The 14,057-nt window shown below is 40.6% G+C and overlaps 3 protein-coding genes across 3 annotated transcripts; all 3 read right to left on the bottom strand.

The window, feature by feature from the left end:
* Positions 1-288: 288 nt before the first annotated feature.
* Positions 289-2,509, bottom strand: LOC127778714 (organelle RRM domain-containing protein 2, mitochondrial-like). Its single transcript, XM_052305336.1, has 4 exons — positions 2,265-2,509; positions 995-1,063; positions 801-907; positions 289-644 (listed from the first exon to the last, which is right to left on the bottom strand). The coding sequence occupies exons 1-4, from the start codon at positions 2,383-2,385 to the stop codon at positions 540-542; spliced, it is 402 nt and encodes a 133-aa protein (XP_052161296.1). The 5' UTR covers positions 2,386-2,509; the 3' UTR covers positions 289-539.
* A 733-nt stretch (positions 2,510-3,242) lies between these two features.
* Positions 3,243-9,003, bottom strand: LOC127779572 (probable V-type proton ATPase subunit H). Its single transcript, XM_052306383.1, has 12 exons — positions 8,884-9,003; positions 8,640-8,692; positions 7,222-7,347; positions 6,924-7,026; positions 6,770-6,840; positions 6,108-6,175; positions 5,922-6,039; positions 5,659-5,820; positions 5,246-5,371; positions 5,031-5,156; positions 4,289-4,468; positions 3,243-3,783 (listed from the first exon to the last, which is right to left on the bottom strand). Exons 2-12 carry the CDS (start codon positions 8,667-8,669, stop codon positions 3,535-3,537), a joined length of 1,359 nt encoding a protein of 452 aa, XP_052162343.1. The 5' UTR covers positions 8,670-8,692; positions 8,884-9,003; the 3' UTR covers positions 3,243-3,534.
* Positions 9,004-9,492: 489 nt separating this feature from the next.
* LOC127779573 (transcription factor UDT1) lies at positions 9,493-11,592 on the bottom strand. The gene is made up of 4 exons (XM_052306384.1): positions 11,052-11,592; positions 10,657-10,827; positions 9,960-10,136; positions 9,493-9,821 (listed from the first exon to the last, which is right to left on the bottom strand). The coding sequence occupies exons 1-4, from the start codon at positions 11,328-11,330 to the stop codon at positions 9,714-9,716; spliced, it is 735 nt and encodes a 244-aa protein (XP_052162344.1). The 5' UTR covers positions 11,331-11,592; the 3' UTR covers positions 9,493-9,713.
* Between the last annotated feature and the right edge of the window lie 2,465 nt (positions 11,593-14,057).

The raw sequence follows: 14,057 nt of genomic DNA, 5'->3' as shown, positions 1-14,057 counted from the left end.
TTTGAGGATTGAGGGAAGCTCCATATGAAACCAGGATTCAAATCACGGAGGAAGTCTAGTTAAACCAGTTTTAAGAATTGAGGGAAGCTCCATACATGGTTTTTGCAGTTAAGGGATATAAATCAAACTGAGGCTACAGTGAAGAGACGAAAAATGGACTTTTTCCTTGTGACAGTTGTGGTTTCGGATGAGCACACCACGTTAGCTTTTCTTGTGAAGGCTACGAAGCTTAATACGAGGCCACCGAGTGTCTTCTTGGTTAGTAGTAGGCTTTCTGGATCGTTAAAGTTGCAGCGCATAAAATACTGTAGTCTCAAAAATGAAGGCAGTTGTATAGTTACATAAGCTCACAGAGTACAGTCACCCAGCAGACAGTAGCAGACAAAACGGCACCGTAAGTTACTAAGGAGATGTTCATGCCGTGCACACTAAAATTTCTCCCTGACGAAATATCAAGGAGAGTGATTTTCAGTTTTCACATGGTAAAATAGCGAACAATATTGTCCAATAGAAGGTAATCCTGATCGTAGAGACAACTATCATTGGTTGGAGTATTGGTAACCAGTTGACGCTGCTGGTTGGGCCGGCTGCTGTGCTTCTCTCTGCTTGGCGTACTCGGCAAATATCACCCAACCATCGAGGAACTACACCAACATACGTTAGTGTCAGCAGCAGATCAAGCTATGATGAGCAACAATCTCAGGTGTTCCTGACTTCATGAGAGCATAACTCTCTACTATAGATGTTCCTGACACCAGGTTTTACCGAGAACATCCTAGGTGGTTAATAGAATTTCTCACCTTTCCATCCATGCCTTTTATGCCCTCACCGGCTTCTTCAACAGTTGCATATTTGACAAAGCCAAATCCTCGAGAGTATCCAGATATTCTATCAGTGATTACTCTAGCTGCACATATAGCAATGTGTTTTAGTTGCTTGAAAAGAATTAGCAGCAGTACAACGGGGAGGAACTACAGATGTTAGAAGCAAATACCTTCAATAACCTGACCGAATTTCGAGAAGGCTTCCCTAAGTCCGACAGATGTCGTGCGTTTATTCAACCCTGCATAAGTGCCATGTTATGCAGCTATGTTCGAAATTTGGCTCAAACAAAGCTTCATGCAAATGAAACAAGAAACTGGACTTTGCATCTCAATAATTCAGAACTATGTAAAACCATACAGATAATATATGACTGTAATTTCTGTGACGACCTTATCTGAACTCTACAGAGAACATTTCAAAACAAACATCAAACAAATTATTGACCAGATTTAGATTTAACTGAGTTCTCAAAAGAAAAGATGGATTATGCTACTAAAAACTAGATGGATTATTAACACCCAAAAATGAACTCAAGGACGACGACCAATACTAATACATCAGCAATTAAACCATTAGCTACTTTACTTTATCATCTCACAAAGTAGAGTAGCAACATAAAGGGAAACACTTGATTTGTGTTACTTTACTTTGTACTGTGAGCTTCGTTCTAAAACTCTTGGTGCAATACCCAGAACAGTGCAGTACTGCAGTACCTTAGGTAAACTGTCTCACCAATACATCGATTTCATGTTTTTTTAAGTGGAAGTGTTTACTATTTATCAAGTACTAATATCAACACCTGCTTATTGCTGATACCTTGTGTACTAAAACACGCTCAGAAGCAATTAACTAGTCGTTGAACAATTTATTAATATCTTGTGATATCGAGATAGTTAAAAGATCAGTTAGACAGTTATTTCTATGAAACCTGAGTAGCGAGTCTTATATTCATTATAGTTGGTTACAAACAGCAACTGATCAATTTTCATTCTGAAGTAAACAATAGTTTAGTTATTTAATTTGGCAGTTGCTATGGACTGTAACATGCAAATTAGAGGGTCACCACTCTCAACAGTACTCTGTTAGCTGGATACATACAAGCTATAGGACTCCTGAACTTTGCTGTCTCTCAGATACTAGATCCAAAGCTGATATTCAGATCAATATTCTCGAAAGCCTCCCTTTGTCTATCCTAGCTGATAAGTTTATAATTCAATCATTTGATGAGCATAATGTCCATGTTAGTGTTGATCCCAATATTATCAATGATCTTTTCAACAACTCATGCTAAGTCGCACCCAGCTGAACTATATCAGTTCTACAGGCGTACCACCACAAATCCACAATCCAGTAACCCACTAAGCCAGGGCGCAGGAGAAGAGCGTAAACGAGAGAGTACTACAGCCACAAGAGGAGAGAGGGACGAAGAGCCTGGCTACCTGAGACGAAGAGGTTGTTGCAGGGGTCCGCCACGGGGCGGGCGGCGGGGGGAGGCGGCGGCGTGAAGCCCGAGACGGAGAACATCCGCCGGAACCCGGCGCGAGCAGCGGCCGCCGCCATACTCAGCCAGCGACCGACGGTGGCGGGGAAGAGAGCGGCGGTGCGGAACGGACGGAGGCTTTGCGGCGCGGCGGCGACCAAGGAAGGGTTTAGCGAAGATGGTCGAGACCATTCGAGAAGTCGAGCGAGCTCAATCATTCATTCGTACGGGCCAAATAGTGGGCTTTATCATGGGCTCATGGATCAGCAAAGCAATTTTAGGCCCAGTTTAAAATAGATTTGTTCGGATTATTGAGACAGATTGTTTATACTTAATTAACGCGAAAATAGTATGTTGAGAAATGAACTTCGTAGATTCCACGAAGTAAACAAACAGCTGTCAAGAACAAGAACAAAGGCCTAAGGTTGTGTTTGGTAGAAGAGGATTGAGTGAACGGTGTTTTTTTCCAAAAAGAAAAATATGAAAATTGATTTAAAAATTATATTAATTTATTTTAAAATTTTAAAATAATTAATACTTAATTAATCGTACGCTGATGGTTCAGCTCATTTTACGTATTTCCCAATTTCTCCAATCTTTTCGAGTTTACGTATTTCCCAATTTCTCCAATCTTCTCCTCTCGAAGATTCCCTAAGTCAACTTCTTTCCAAGAACAAACTTGATGCTGAGACTACACTGGAAAGAATTTTACGATAATTTACTTCAGACACTTGTGATATTAGCAATGTTTCAGCATTATACAATGTTTCCTCGACTTGTGTTAACGAACTTCTGTCGGAAATGTAGAATGTCTCTTTCCAAGGTTCCATGAGTAAACAGAAGTCACAAGAAATTGAAGACATGAAATCACTAGTAAACAAAAAGGCTAGTTAAACTGAATAGGAGAAAGTTGCAAAGTAAGGCTGAAACAACCATCTCACAGAAATTGAAAATTATTATACATAACCCGTGTGTGCTTCCTCGGACAAAAACATCTTCAGAGGAAAGGAAGAAACAAGCTCTGTGACACTTTATTACATCGAGCAAGGAATAGCTGATTATTTATTATACATCGGTTTAGTAAATGAAATAACGACAGGATATACTGGACAAGAATTTTCGAGGTCTGTCTTTCTCAATCATGGTTTTCACCATTTATGACAAATGGCCTGGCGTTTCTCTGGCTCTAAAGCATAAATACAAAACTTCAAGAGTTTCTTGTCTGGGTCTTAGGTCTGCAGGAAGCTCGCGTACTTCGCACCAAGGAAAAGCCTCTGCACGCAGAGCAGGGCATTCTTCCTCACTTCGGCGTTCTCGTGGTTCATGAGCTTCATCACTCGGTCCTTCGCCTTCAGATCTGCCACCACAATGCGCCCAGAAGGGTGGTACTGAAGGAACTGTGAGAGGTCATAGCAGGCGACAGCAAGAGCAGTCGTGTCGGCCGATGTGTCGATGATTGTCATAAGCACACGTAGAATCTGCAAAAATTGAAAGTTGACGGTGTTATTTCAAAATATTTATGTTTGAGTCCACTACTTAAAAAAATTACAGATAAATTAGGGTTTTCATTTGTTTGAATTATTATAGGCAAAGCTTTGATCGGGTGCTTACTGTGACCAGTCAATAACCACATGATGCGTGGTAGTATATACTGGTATATAAATATATTAAATAGAAGTGTCTGGGTTTAACTACATCCTGTATATAATCGTGTGCTACTTGGTCAATTCTTACAAGAGAAAACGAAGATCATAAGATTAATTAACCGCATCAAACGGCCGTAGAATCTGCAGGTATGAACATATGCTATACAGGGGTATTAACGTGCTCATAAGTATTTTGGCATTCATTTTGAATTGTATGTGAATTGGCTCAAGGAATGACCTGGAACAAGGGCAAGCATAAAGAATCTCCAATAGTCTTACTGAAGTTCCATAAAATATTGATTGGAATATTTCCCATCCAATAAAGGACAAAGCATACCTGGAAATCATTTTCTTCAAAATTATTAATGTTCTCGCGCCAGAAACTTGGGTCTTTGTGCATTGGAGACCAGTCAAGATGGCCAAGAAGAACTTGTTGCTTGTACTTCTCAAATGAACTCAACTTCTTAAGGTTGTCTTTGAGTCCTATTTCTAGCTGATTCAGCGCATCTAATAAATCCTGGGTGCATAGGTTGTAAAAAGAAGGTTGTCAGTTCAAAAGAGATAAAGACAAGCTCAAATGTGAATAAATAAACATATTTGACAGTTCAAGTGTAGATACACCCCTTTTGCCCTTGTATGATTTTTAAATATTCTGAAAGTATATATACATGTAAATCATGTTAAAACACGTTCACAGCAAAAAAAACTATACATGTTTCTTAAGGCATAGAAAGTCGTAGAAATTCATGTGCTTAATAATATTGTGAGACATAGCAAAAACGGAACTGTTCTGGACTCCTAAAGGATTATTTATTATGCTGGAGTAAATAACTCACAAAGTTCACTACGCAGCATACAGTTTGAAGTAAAGTAGTAACGAAGACAACACTTTATTATGCTGGAGTGCTGGACTCCTAAAGGGTTATTTATTTCAGATGGGACAGTATAAGAAAGGATATGCTTGTCTTTTAACTCCCTTGAAATATTTTGCTTCAAACTATGCTTCAGATATAAAGATGGTATGAATTATATCCTGTCAATGCAAAAATTGAAATCAAAAGCCTTGGTAAGCTCCTCACCTCATCAGTCCATGCTTGAGCTTTCAAATTCTGTACTATGTGTGGCAGTCCAAGATCAATCATTTGGGCAGCAAACGCACCCTTTGCAAGCAAGTTACGGATAGACATGATAACGACCCTGACAACCTGCAATTATTTTAGGAAAAACATGAATGGTATTTCTGATACAAAGGAGATGTGACAACACGACAAAACAACAATACTTCAAACCTCACCTTCTCTTTTGTTGAACCTTTCACAACCTCTACAAGTCTTGGCATAACCCTTGTAGTGGACAAATAATCAACGGCTGCATCATAAAAGGATAAAAGCCAGATGCAGAGGCAAGTTTCGTAGAGAAGCTGCAAATGACACAATAAGGGTAAGCAGAAGGTTGAGCAAATTAGTTCACAAAGTAAATGAGAGAACAGTTATGTTTGATGTCCGTGTATGTGCACAATCTTGTTAAATATGGCATCTCATCAAAGGTGAATATCCCGTTTGTTAATTAGCTCGTTAGTTTTGAAAAGCTCCCTTTTAAATCAAAAAAAGGAAATTGATATATGTATCCTATATCAAGGAAAAGAATATAGCAATTTGGGGAAAGAAAAGTTCAGCTTTGGTTATTATTACAGGACTCAACAAATACCTGGATCGACTGTTGTGTGGAAGCTGGAGAAATTAAAGGAATGAGCAGTTTCACACCATCCGCCTGAACAAATAAAGCTCTAACATACTGCTCTCTTAGCAAAGTGGCAAGACAATGCATAGCAGTAGGAACAGAACAGTTTGGGTGGGTAGGATTCCTCAGCTGCAAAACACAACATTCTCAAAGTTCAGAACCCTTGAACACTAGTTTTGTAACATAGTATATGAAAGGGTAGAATAAATTAGGCCATTCGCAGGTTATACCTGAGAACAGAGCCAATCAACCAAACCTCTTAACACATCTTGAGTAGATGTTAGCTTGCTCTTTGAATTTGAAGCCTCTCCATTTGGAACTATGCCATTCTGCATCTTGGGTCGTGCACTATAATCGCATAAAAATTAGACTCTCCAGAACAAGACAACAAACACGCAGATATGGACAGAACATACCTTATTATTTGGGTCAATATCTTACAACTTTTTTCTTGCACAAACCAGTTACCTTTCAAGAGCAATCTGAAAACGACAATTTTGTTAGCTAAATATGACAATCAGAGATCAAACCTAAACAACAAAAATGCAAAGATTGTAAACAGTTAGACTGGTTGATTCATCCCAGTTTAGATGGTGTAAAATCACGTGTTTAACCAACGTAATGGTTTAGTATCTATAGTATAGTTGCCAGGATTGGATGGTGAAATCTTGTATGGCATAAGTTCATGAATAAATGTGAGATAACTGAGATTAGGAGAAGAAATATCTGACATTCTCAAATTATACCATTGAGGATAACAGCACACAGGTAAAAATTTATCCAAGTAACTGATCTGGAACTATGCCAAATGTTGATAATGACATCACATTGTATGATCAACTGATCATCTCTTTGGTTTTTATAGCCGCCACAGAATGATCCTATCCTACTGTAAGGTAGACCAATTCAACAATTACAAGATGTATCCTTCCCATGACAATGCCTCTTCAAAATATACAAGAAATCTGTCACAGTCTATGTTGGTTTATTTCTATCTTTACAACACATTAGATTACAGGTAAGATGGTATTATGAAAAAACTCATAATAGAACATATACAATTCTAGAATACTTAACTTAGGAAAGGGTCGTAGATGTCTTCACCAGAGAGAGAGTTATCATAGAACAGTGCTGCTCGTTTAGGATTTACTGAAAACAAAGGCAATTATTTAACAGGTGTAACTCATCAGAAGAGTTTTGTTTAACCATATCACAGATAACTAGTTTCCCACCTGCAAGCATCTCATCAATCAGGGCAAGCACATATTCAACAGTATCTTCCTTGGAGATGTTCCGCAAGATATTCAGGAACACTCGAACATAGGATGGCCCATCCTAAAAGAATTTCCAGTGGACATTATGTCAAGAGAACAGTTGCAAATGCAAATTACCATAGCCAAACAGAAGTGCACAAAACAGCAAAATCAGCACTAAGAAGTCAATATGAAATCTCTTAAGGAAAAGCGATCACATGATGGTGCTTAAACTCATTTACCCACAGAAATTGTTGAGGATGAGAACGACACTCACCTCATCAAGCAAAGGACCTCGTTGGCTTTCTGGTTTGTGGTCATAACGTCGCAAAAGCTGAAGGCATGTCCCGGAAATCAGCTTATTTGCCATGTATGATTCCCATGGAATATCCCTCTTGAGAACCTTGAAATGCAAAGGCAGAGTCCAGATCAGCATAAAGCAAGTTTTTCCCCCATAAAATGTAATGCAAATGAAAATTTTTCTACGCTCAAGAAGTTCTCATGGAAAAAGGAGCCCTATCTATCAAGGAACATGACAAGTATTCGGGAGAATGTGACAAATTTATACTTTCGCATGAACTTGATAGACACAAATTAGATAGCATCTGCAGTTCAGTGCCTAACAGGCTAACACTAAAATCTACAAAGCCTATAATGCATAATATATACTTCCTCCATTTCATAATGTAAGTCATTCTAGCATTGTCCACATTCATATAGATGTTAATGAATCTAAACATATATGTGTGTCTAGATTCATTAACATCTATATAAATGTGGATAATGCTAGAAAGTCTTACATTATGAAACGGAGGGAGTATGACAGAACACATATCAGCAGGTTCACTGTTGCCTAGAGCCAGAATTTATCCGTGGTACAAGAAAAAAGGAGGATTTTGTCCACCAGAAAAGTAACAATATTACAGTACGGAAAAGTTTGCCATTCCCAATTTGATGTTTACAGTTCCCTTCAATAAAAGCAAATTTTACATGTTACTGTGGCACATACATAAGAACTGAATGCGTCCATAAACCATAGGCATATCTCTGTGGAAGCAGAACAAAATTCTGTGCAATCTCTAATGAAGGACAGAGTCACGTAAGATGTTAGAATCGACCCATACTATACTTTACAAGCTGGTATTTTAGCTAAAAATCCTTAACAGGACAATCGCTGATTCTATCAATGAAACAGACCACTTTTTAGCTAAAGAAAAAGTTCACAACTATAGTTTAGTTCGGACATGACTTGATAAAGTAGTATTCGGACAAACCCATGATTACCAGTCTAACCCCCAACATAAAAGCATGCATTGAAGTGAGAGGAAAAAAAAACTGGTCAGCTTCCAAATACCACTACACCATAATCTACTCCGTTAAAATTCTCCTGACACTCTACTCAGTTGAAAAACACCTTATATGAAAAATCTTCTCACTTCCTAACACAATCACAACGGCATCTACTTCTACTCGAAAACCACGCTGGTTAACACTGATCGATCGCAAAGGGTATCCCATCTATGAGCGTAAGCATACTTATAATCTACTACAATGTAGACAGGTACTAAATCATAAACACTTTGAACACATGGAAGCTCGCAAGCATCAACAATTCGACAGTAGAACAGGTTTATCAGCACACCAAAGCTAAATCCGCCCCGCGGGGGAGGAGGCAAATCCCAATCACTAACTAACCTGCTCGGTGGTCAGCTCCGCGTGATCCATCACCGGGTGTCCAAAGAGCCCACCTGCAAGAGCAGACGAAAAATCAAGCCACGGATCAGATCAAAACGCCCCCCGGTTTCCTCAGCCCACGGATCCGATCGAACCCCCGGAAAATCCCCAACCACAGCGATCGGGGTGACGCCGCGCCGCACCGCGCGCGCGCTCGCAAGCGAGCGATTCGAGAGGAGTGGTGGGATCGCGGGCGTTGGCTCACCTGGCGCGATGGGCGAGCGAGCGGAGGGAGGGATCGGGAGGTGCGCGGCGACGGGGAAGAGAGGAGAAGAGAAGAGAAGAAGAGAGAAGAGGAGAAGATCTGAGAGAGACGGGGGGCAAAAAAATTAGAGATGAGAGAGAGAGAGAGAGACGAGTGGCCGAGTCCTGATGGGTGTGGGTCCCGCGCCACACGGCCACGTGGAGGAGTAGTGGCCTGCCACCTGTTTGCCCGAATCTCAAAGCGTCTCTTCCCCGATCGTTTTGTTCTTCGCCTCGTCGCCGCCGCCGCCGCCGGTTGCCGGAGAAGAAGCCTCTTCGGCTGTTGCGGCGGCGTACCTCCGGCGGGATATAATGGAGGAGGTCTCTGCTGTTTCCTGCGAGGTGTTGGTTTTTTCTTTCTCCCCTTCCGTTTTCGACTAGGATCTGGACTTGAGTTCGACATAGATCTTTGCGATTTTCAGTGCAGGAATTCGTCTTTGCTAGATCTTACAAAATCCAAGCATTAACGAAATTTTTTACCGGATTAATTCTAATACACATGTTTATTAAATCTCCAGTTCTCCAGGGGTGAGTGAGTTCAAGAGCCTAAACTGAAAGCAATCAATGAATCAAACAACCAAGTCGTCAAGAAGATGAAAAGAACAGAAACTTTCACATGTTGCGAGTTCATTGTGCCACTGTGCTCAATTTCAACACAAAATTTAGTCCTTTTTTCCCCCTTCTATGTCATCAGTCATTCAGTCAGACATGTACCACTGTATTCTCCCTACAAAGAGAACTGCTACTGGAATTATTTCTTCCAGAGAAACATATGTGCTCTCTTAACATAAGTCATGTGAGTTTATTGTAGTCAGGAGTGTCTCGGATGCTTGGAACCTCCACAATGCTGGAGAGAAGGCTCCTCAGCTCCACCATCACAACATCCTGCTCACCCTTCACCTGCAGATGGAGACAGGAGTGAGTGGCCAACTTATCAGAAGACTAAAACTCACAAGAATGGGTTAAAAAGTTCAGCGAAATCTACATGCAATGCAATCTTGTGTCGTAGCAGGAAAATTTTGGCCATATTTAGTTTACCTCGATGGTGAAGAAACTCTCTGCGTAGCCGTAGAAGGATATGGTGTTCAGGCTGAGCACTTGCACTTTGTAGCTGCAGAGTGCTTCCAGCACCTTGGTGAAGAGGCCTGCCCTCTTGGTCCAGAAGATCTTCAGGTTATACTTGCATGACCCAAGAGAGATCAATTCCACCTGACCCTGTGTAAATGTAGATTGTTGAGAGACTGAGGAATCAGATATCAGAGGTAAATTTTGTCACGAAAAATAGATGAATTTGTATCCAATATTTTTTGTGTTCATGTTAAGTCATTTCTGAGATCAAGCTCTGTCTGAATGTAAGTTGAAAAATTCTCACAAAAGTCCATGGCTAGTCTAACTGTGGATCAATGAAGTTGGACATTAGTCTACTAAACCAAATAAGGATTAGATTTTTCACCCTTCTTCAGGTGTGTTTATTGTCTATTAAGCGAAAAAGGTTAAGGAGCTTCAAATATCTGCCAATTGTCTGCGAGACTGCGACTTCATGTAATCGAATTGTGAAACAATCTGGGCCTAAAGTTGTATGAAGTTGAGTGATCATATTTTCCAGATTGCAGCATTGATTGTTCAGAATTAGTCCCAGGGACGCACAGTGGGGTTCTAAAGAGTACAGACCACTGCTCTGTGAAGTATGAACTTTGATGGAAAACATAGACTACTTGAGAACAGCGGCTGCTACCTGATAATGGGCGTTCTCAGTGGGGACGAAGGATTCAGAGCAGGACGCGCTGCCTTGCTTCTCCCAAGCCTCACCGGGTGAGTCGCCGAGCTGGCGCTGCAGCTCAAGAACCTCGTTCTGGAGATTCTTGATGTGTTCGATCGCGTCCGACAAGGTGGCCTCCTTGCTCATCTGCAACAGCAGAGAAAACCAACCATCAGAACATGTCAGGAATGACAAACCGGAATCAAGAAATCCTTTCCCCGGTGAAGCAATCACGATTTCCAGAGAATCGAGAGAGGGTTAGGTAAGTATAAACAGGTTCATATCTGATTATGCGAAGTTTGTATGATCAGTGCAAGAATCAGCTGGTGGTGGTCAGTAAAAGTGGGGAGGAAGCTCAAGAATGCATTTGCCTTGGTGATCTTGGGCACGACCGCCCTGAGCGCGAAGATGTTGCCGTTGAGCCTCCCCCTCCTCCGCCGCTCGGCCTCCAGGTTCTTGGACTTGAACTCCTTCCCCATCGCCGCCGCCGCCGCCTGCTGCTGCTGCTGCTCCTCCTCCCCGTCGTCGCCGTCCTCCTCTCCCCCACCACCTCCACCGAAATTCAGGACCGAGTCGACGAAGTCATCCTCCACCTTCACTTCCTCCCCGCCGCCGCCGCCGCTGCCCCTCGCCCTCGCGCGCCGCGGCATTGCTGCACCACCACCACCACCTTCTTCTTGCCTCCCACCGAACGACAGGTTCAGCGCAGCGCAGCCTCAAGTCTCAAACTCTCTCAACCACACTCGATGGCACTTGCTTCCTTCCTGTTCCTTCCCGGGGTTGCGGTTGCGGGTGGCTTATAAGGATGGAGGAGGAGGAGGAATCTCATGGAGAAAGCAATGCAAGGAAGGGGCTGAACGCAAGGGGAGAGGAGAGGAGGCGAGATGCTCTGCTTGGGTGGGTTTGTTTCCCTTCCCGGGGGTGGGGAGTTGGTTGGTTGTGGATGCCCCGCCCGCCCCGGTTTGTTGGTTGCACTGCGCCGCGTCGTGCCGCCGTTTGACGGAGAGGAGAAGATTATTGTTAGTTTTTTTTTCACCAACATGTAAAAGTATTATATACGTTAATATATTAAAACAAAGTAGAGTACTAGAGTTATACAATGCAACGATCAGAGGCTATTGCAGAGAGATTAACAACAGGCGAAAAAGGACAAAAAAAAAAAGAAACTACTGCTACGGAAAAAAAAGAGAAAAAAAAAGATTATCATAAGTTTAATTTAACTTGCATAATATATCCCTACGTTATAATGCGCTAGGCCCATATAAGTAAGAATGGACTATAAATGCGATTTAAAGGATGAACATTGAATTTGGTGTTTATGTGCACTACACGTGTAATCGTGTTACACACGGGAAGGAGGACGATTACACTTTTTAGTTGACATGAACAAGACATTTGCTCAACTAAAGCTATATAGGTTGTGTTTAGTTTGTGTGCCAAATTTTTTTTGAAATATACGGAAACACATTTGAAGTATTAAACATAGAATAATAACAAAACAAATTATAGATTCCGCCTGTAAACCGCGAGACGAATTTATTAAGCCTAATTAATCCGCCATTAGCAAATGTTTACTGTAGCATCACATTGTCAAATCATGGCGTAATTAGGCTCAAAAGATTCGTCTCGTGATTTACATGCAAACCGTGCAATTTGTTTTTTTTCGTCCACGTTTAATGCTCCATGTATGTGTCCAAACATTTGATGTGATGGAAAAGTTTAAAGTTTAAAGAAAAAAAATTGAATTAAACACGGCCATAAGCCTACAACCACTGTTACTCGAAATCTGAGTATAACAGAATTAAACAAAGATTTTTCTAATAATAAATAAAAACCTAGCATTTGCTTCAACTAAAGCTATATAACCATAAAAAAAAAAGATGAGACACCAATACTAACCAAAGAAAATAAATAACTTATTCAAAACTCAAGTCTATTACTAAATCTCCATCAGAAATATTCGGTGAAAATCTACGTGCAGTGTGTATTGTGATTGTGCAATTGTGAAAATAAACTGTGCAATTGTGATTCCTTCATGCAGTGTGTATGGCCTCATTAATAGATAGCTCTGCTTTAAACAGTATTTGAGTTTAATTTTACTATATAAAAATTATATGAAATTTAAATTTACTCATAGCACGCCACACCAGTCTTTGTAAACTTTGAAAAGAAAAACTTTGTGTATATAGTTTCATTAAAAAAACCCTACTACCTCTCGAAACCCGCACATGTTTCAACTAATAGTAAATTATATCGATATGACCGGTGTGGAATGGAGCTTCCATCTTCCGGCTATATGCATGTGCCTTGCAAAACTGTTTTTATTCAATTTAATGAGAGGATTTACGTATAGTAAGCTCTTCGGTTTTCTTTATAATGGTTGGTTTTGTTTAGAAATCTATTTTTTAAGGGTGGACGGTTTTTATAAGGGAAAATATGTTTTTACATGTCCGTGGAGAAGAACGATTCTCTCTTTAGGCTGCGTTCGGGAGGAGGGGTTGGGCACCCTTCCTCCCCGGCACGCAAAACGAAGCACGTATTATTGCATGATTAATTAAGTATTAACTAATTTTTTTAAAAAAATAGATTAATATGATTTTTTTAAACAACTTTCTTATAGATTTTTTTTTAAAAAAACACACCGTTTAGCAGTTTTAAAAGCGTATGCACGAAAAACGAGAGAAGTGAGTTGGGAAACTAAGGCTGTGTTCGGAGGTGGGAGTTGGGAACCCATCTCCTATACACGGAAAACAGAGTGGTCCATTAGCGCGTGATTAATTAAGTATTAGCTATTTTTTTTAAAAAATGGATCAATATGATTTTTTAAGCAACTTTCATATAAAAACTTTTTGAAAAAACACACCGTTTAATAGTTTGAAAAACGTGTGCGCGGAATACGAGAGAGAGGGGTTGGGAACCCCCTCATCCGAATGCAGCCTTAGGGAAGAACACAGCCTTAGGTAGTAAAGATAGAGATATGCTAGAGAGAGAAAGTGAAAGAACAGAGGAAGAAAGCTATTTTCCTTATCTTCTATCAATACTCCTATTGTTAGTTATTGGAGGGAGATCATGAAGAATAACTGAAGATATCAATCATGTACTGCAAGATCTCAAACTCTTCTCTTTTCCTGGCCGGTACAGGTTGATTGGAATTCTCTCTCTTTGTGGATGGGTGGCTGAAGGTAGTTGGGTCAGAGTACTTTGTACATACAGTCAGGATCATGGGAATTCTCAAAAACGGTGAAAAGATATTCATATCGTTGGAGGCCCATGAGGCCATGACTGGAGCAAAGAGCACAGTACCATGTAAGTGTAACCGCGCAAATGATGCAACGAGATCTGATATCTCTGAAACAACTTTTGGTACCTCACAGTAT

The sequence above is a fragment of the Oryza glaberrima genome, chromosome 7 (genome assembly GCF_000147395.1).
Source record: "Oryza glaberrima chromosome 7, OglaRS2, whole genome shotgun sequence".
NCBI classification, from domain to species: domain Eukaryota; kingdom Viridiplantae; phylum Streptophyta; class Magnoliopsida; order Poales; family Poaceae; genus Oryza; species Oryza glaberrima.
Note: the sequence above shows the minus strand (reverse complement) of the source record. Positions and strands in the feature narration are given on the sequence as shown.

Coding starts and splice junctions, on each gene's coding strand:
- LOC127778714 (XM_052305336.1), bottom strand. CDS start 2,385: ATGGCGGCGGCCGCTGCTCGCGCCGGGTTCCGGCGGATGTTCTCCGTC. Junction 1,064..2,264: donor CAACAACCTCTTCGTCTCAG/GTAGCCAGGCTC, acceptor GCACTTATGCAG/GGTTGAATAAACGCACGACA. Junction 908..994: donor ATTCGGTCAGGTTATTGAAG/GTATTTGCTTCT, acceptor CTATATGTGCAG/CTAGAGTAATCACTGATAGA.
- LOC127779572 (XM_052306383.1), bottom strand. CDS start 8,669: ATGGATCACGCGGAGCTGACCACCGAGCAG. Junction 7,027..7,221: donor GAGGTCCTTTGCTTGATGAG/GTGAGTGTCGTT, acceptor AAATTCTTTTAG/GATGGGCCATCCTATGTTCG. Junction 3,784..4,288: donor TTGAAGAAAATGATTTCCAG/GTATGCTTTGTC, acceptor CAATTTTTGCAG/ATTCTACGTGTGCTTATGAC.
- LOC127779573 (XM_052306384.1), bottom strand. CDS start 11,330: ATGCCGCGGCGCGCGAGGGCGAGGGGCAGCGGCGGCGGCGGCGGGGAG. Junction 10,137..10,656: donor CTGAGAACGCCCATTATCAG/GTAGCAGCCGCT, acceptor ACATTTACACAG/GGTCAGGTGGAATTGATCTC. Junction 9,822..9,959: donor AGAGTTTCTTCACCATCGAG/GTAAACTAAATA, acceptor CTCCATCTGCAG/GTGAAGGGTGAGCAGGATGT.